The 4,722-nt window shown below is 66.8% G+C and overlaps 2 protein-coding genes across 2 annotated transcripts; one reads left to right on the top strand and one right to left on the bottom strand.

Annotated features, from left to right (window-relative positions):
* Window positions 1-42: 42 nt before the first annotated feature.
* H696_05655 (hypothetical protein) lies at window positions 43-1,239 on the top strand (the record flags this gene model as incomplete). The annotated part of the gene is made up of 3 exons (XM_009499474.1): window positions 43-196; window positions 365-720; window positions 865-1,239. 3 exons carry the CDS (start codon window positions 43-45, stop codon window positions 1,237-1,239), a joined length of 885 nt encoding a protein of 294 aa, XP_009497749.1.
* A 581-nt stretch (window positions 1,240-1,820) lies between these two features.
* On the bottom strand, window positions 1,821-4,478 carry H696_05654 (hypothetical protein; the record flags this gene model as incomplete). Its single annotated transcript, XM_009499473.1, has 6 exons — window positions 1,821-2,864; window positions 3,037-3,161; window positions 3,280-3,363; window positions 3,497-3,588; window positions 3,806-3,903; window positions 4,076-4,478. The coding sequence occupies 6 exons, from the start codon at window positions 4,476-4,478 to the stop codon at window positions 1,924-1,926; spliced, it is 1,743 nt and encodes a 580-aa protein (XP_009497748.1). The 3' UTR covers window positions 1,821-1,923.
* Between the last annotated feature and the right edge of the window lie 244 nt (window positions 4,479-4,722).

The raw sequence follows: 4,722 nt of genomic DNA, 5'->3' as shown, positions 1-4,722 counted from the left end.
CCCCCCGCCTCCCCCTGCTCCCTGCTTCGACGGTCTCCCTTGATGGCTGCCTCTTCCTCTGACGCCGCCCCACACCTGCGCCCTGCCCAGCTCTTCCGCGAGCTCGAGAAGAACCCCCGGATTGTGGTGCACACGAACCCGGAGTCCGAGGGCCTGATCCGTGCTCGGGTCCAGGGCGCCAACCTGGCCGCCGATGGTGCGCCCTGCGGCCTCTGCGCCACCGGCCCCGGCCTGCCTTCTCGCCTGGCCCGCTCGGTCTCGCCCCTCCCCCTCCCTTTCCCTCTCGACTGACCGGGCCCCACTGGCCAACTTGCCCTCCTGCCCTGTGTGCCCACTGGTGTGGGGCTGGCGTGCGCACTCGCAGAGTCCGAGATCCTGGTCTTTTTGGACAGCCACTGCGAGGCCGGCTTCCGCTGGCTGGAGACCCTCATCGAGCCAATCATGACCGATCCCACCATGGTCACCATCCCGGCCATCGACCTGATCAATGACATTACCCTGGACTTCAAGGCATCTGGCGGCCCCTTCCGCGGGGGCTTCACCAACCGCCTGGACTACACTTGGATCGGCCTGACCCCGGCCCAGGAGAAGCGCGATCGCGAGCAGCCTGGCGGCCACCACCTGATCCTGACGCCGGCCATGCCGGGCGGCCTGTTTGCCATCCACCGTGACTTCTGGAACCACATCGGCACCTATGACACCGACATGCATGTTTGGGGTGTGCGTACCGCCGGCATACACGTCGCCGCATATCGCCGCACATACACACACACACACACACACACACACACACACACCGCCTTGCGTCCTCTTTGTCGTACATCTGCTGACATCTGTGTTTGTCCTTATGCTCGATTGCCACAGGGCGAGAACATCGAAATGTCCCTGCGCATCTGGCAGTGCGGCGGCCGGATGGCCTTCGTCCCGTGCTCGCGCGTGGGCCATATGTTCCGTACCTCCTTCAAGCAGTTCAAGGAAAACTTCCCGTACGCCTTCCCGGATGGCGCCAGCAAGACGGTCGGTCGGAACAAGGCCCGCGCGGCCGAAGTGTGGATTGACTCGCCCGATGCCAAGGCCATTGCCTACCAGCATATGTTCGGCCGCCGGGACGGCACTGTCCCCCCGCACATCGAGGTGGGCGACCTGACCGAGCGCTTCGAGCTTCGCCGGCGGCTCAACTGCCGGTCATACGATTGGTACGCGCGGAACATCTACCCCGACCATCCGCTCACGGAATAGGCCTGTCTGTCCAGCTGGCGGGGACTCGGGCGCGCTGTCGGGGGCCCCGCCACCCGCGTGCTTGTCCTCCCCCCTCCCCCCCCCCCTCTCTGCCTCCGGTGTCATGAATGTGTGCAAGCGTGCGCGCGTTTGCATCCTCCCCCCCCCCCCCTGTCTTCCCCTCCCTCCTCTGCCCTCCTTCACATTCGTCCTTTCGCGCTTGCGCGCGTACGCACGCACACATTCACGCGCGCACCATACACACATGTGCGAGGTGCTCTCGCATACCCGTCTTCCTTTCCCCCTCCGTGGGGAAAGGCCCCAAGGTGGCGAGCCGGCCTGGCCATGTGTGCAGGGCAGGGCCATCGGGCACACTCTCTCCTATTCCTCCCACAATAAAGATGTCTGCCGATTGCACCCAAGGACAGTGCTGCCCTGGGGACAAGGGAGAGCTGAGGGAGAGAGAGGGAGGGAGACAACCAGGAAACAGTCACAGCCTTCGCGGAGTGCCCTGTGCCCCCCGCTGGCGGAGGCACATTAGCAAGCGCGAGATGTCCAGACCAAGAGAGAGAGAGAGAGGGGGGGGGGCACGAGCAGGGGGATGGAAGGAAGGGGCCCGGGTGGGGGCGCCCGAGAATGGGTTTATTTTGTTTTCTATGCGGCATCCTTTTCTGTGCCACTATATAGACCAGCGGCGGTGTGTCGTCACTGCTCCACGGCAGCAGCGGCGACTGGCTCCTCCGTGGAGGCAGCAGCGGCGACTGGCTCCTCCGTGGAGACAGCAGCGGCGGCCGACTCGTCAGTTGAGACACCGGTGCTGGTGCCAGCAACAGGGTTGCTGCTGATGCCCCAGTAGGTGCTGCTCCCGGTGACCTGGCGCGCGCGCTTGCGCAGCTGATTCACCTCGGACAGAAGAAGCTGCAGCCCGGCCAGGGGCTCCGGCGCATCGGAATCCGGGTCGGTGAGGATGCGAATGCCGGTCAGCAGGAAGCCGGACGCCGCGCCGGGCATATTCATGAAGGGGTGCGAGCGCCCGGGGAGGACCTGGTACTCGCGCGTCCAGGTGTCATGGATTTGGAGGTTGATGGCCCGGGGGAGGGGGCTGGTGGTGGAGGCGTCCGCCGGCATGGCGTCGTCCTCGGCGTCGTCCGGCTCGTCCCCGGCATAGGGAGTCGGCCGCCCGTCGAGGGCCATCTGCTGGCTGCGCAGGGCCGCCATCGTCGGGGCCAGGGCCGAGGAGGAGCGCGAGAAAATGGCAAACGGCCGCGAGGGGGCCAGAAGCGGCACCAACAGCCGCACGGCCTCCATCGGGCACACCCGGGCCGCCACAATCAGCGAGTCAAAGTTGCCGCGCATGAGCTCATCGCGCGCGGCCGCCCGGCAGAGCTGGCGCTTGCGCCGGCGCTCGGCCAGGTTCTTGCGCCCGGCCACCGCGGCGGCCGGCATCGCGGAATCCTCCACCTCGGCGCCGGCCCCCGGAGCTGGGGCCCCCTCGGAAATGATATCCTCCGAGCTGAGGGACAGGTGGTACCAGGTCGACCGGAGGAGGGTCCGGTCCAGCTGGTCGGCCGGCATGTTCAGGGTGCTGACCACCTCGAAGCCGGGCTCCTCGAACTGGGTCGACAGGCCCACCACAAGCCCGGAGTCTGTGCCGACGTGTTCCCCGGGTCACACGAGGGCCGGGGGATGGAGCGGGAAGAGGTGCCAAATCCGAAAGGTGGTCAGTCACAGGCCCGGAGGAACAGGGTGGTGGCAGGAGCAGGGCCGGCGTAAGGCAAGGAACGGGGGGGGAGGGGGGGGGGGGGGGGATTGGCGCACCGCCAACACGGCTAAGGGCCGCAGCAGTCACCAGGCCGCCGCAGTCATCGAGGACAACCACCCGCGCGCCAGGCTGCACATTGGCATAGGACAGCATCTGGGAGAGGGTATCCGGGCGAATGTTCCTGCGGCAGGGGCGACGGCGGCAGCGGCGGCGGCGACAGCACCAGGAGAGACGAGTCAAAGAGTGTCAATGGCAGCCGCGCGCCGGGGCCCGAGAGAAGGGAGGAGGCAAAGACGCACATGATGCGGGACGGATGCCGGGTGTAGTAATGCTCGGCCACATTCATCAGACTGGTCTTGAGGATCTGAATGGTACGCAGGTGGCTGGCGTAGGGCGCCGGCGGGTGGAGGAGAGCCGCAAGCGGGGCAGCATGCGAGTGGGTGGGCAGCTGGGCGTCAGTTTTCGGGTGGGCTGGTCCCTGGCAGGCGGGGGGCCTGTCCGAAGCAGGCGACGCACCGCTCCTGCTTGCGCTTGATGTATTTGGCCTGGGAGAACTCGGTCTTCTCGGCGAAGGTCTTGCTGCCGGCGATGATGGCGTCGATGAGCTCCTACATATGTGTGTGTGTGTGTGTGTGTGTGCACATGCATTCACATGGAGACACGCAGGGAAAGGTAACGCGACCGGACAGTGGGGATTGAGCGGTGAGACAGATAGCCCGGGGACGACTAGGCGGCGAGGACCGAAGGGGGGTCGGGCGGCAAAAAGGAAAGAAGCCAAAAGGACGAGGAGGAAGGACGAGGAGGAAGGACGAGCACCACACGTACGGCACCGGACACACCCTCGCCCTTGAGCTTGAGGATATCATCCTGGGTCAGGTCCTGCGAGGTGTTGGTGTCGATGAGGTTCCGGTTGTCAGCGGAGGCTGGACAGTCCGGCGGTGGCCATGTGCGTGCGTGCGTGCGTGCGTGCGTGCGCACATTCATGCACAATCATCCATACAGGCGCATGGGCGTCAGTGTCATCGGCAGAAGCACCAGAGGAGGAGAGGGCATTGTGGATGCCGGGTGGCGAAAGAGCGAGGGGCTTGGACGCACTGCGACCATCGGCGGCTTCGATGGCCAGACCGGCCTGCACCGAGTGCAGATCCGCCCGGTCGACCTCCTCCGTGGCCAGCGGGACCAGACGCCCGGCCCCGGTGCCAATGCGCTCGTAGGTCCAGCCGAAGTTCAGCCCCACCAGCTGGTAAAGGTCCAGCGAGCCGAAGCGGCCGAGGTTCAGCACATGGCTCGGGCCGCCGGTGATGGACTTCTTCGGGACCGAGTCCAGCCGGGACACCTCGTCCGGGTGCAGGGGAAGGCGGACCACGCGCTCGGAGCCGTTGCTCAAGCGCAGGAGGACATACTCACCGTGCTGGGCCTGGTGCGCGGTGGGAGGGGCCGGCGGCGGCGGCGGCGTGCCGGCGGCGGCGGCGGCGGCGGCGGCGACAGCACTTGACATGTTGGCCGAGTAAGGGAGAGCGAAGATGGGGGAGGGGGGGAGGGGCAGGGAGGGGCAGGGAGGAGAGGAGGCGGGGCGCTTAGATGGGGGAGGATGGCACTGCCAGTGACGCAGGGGGGGTCCCCTGCCGGCATTGCCGCTCTTTTGGCTGTGCCCTTGCCCTGCCCCGTGCGCGGGCGTCTGCATGCGCACGCCCTCGCCCTGGCACTTTGCGCCCGACAGATCGGCCAGCACCCGCGGGCGG

Source organism: Fonticula alba (genome assembly GCF_000388065.1).
Source record: "Fonticula alba strain ATCC 38817 unplaced genomic scaffold supercont2.12, whole genome shotgun sequence".
In the NCBI taxonomy this organism is placed as follows: Eukaryota; order Rotosphaerida; family Fonticulaceae; genus Fonticula; species Fonticula alba.
Note: the sequence above shows the minus strand (reverse complement) of the source record. Positions and strands in the feature narration are given on the sequence as shown.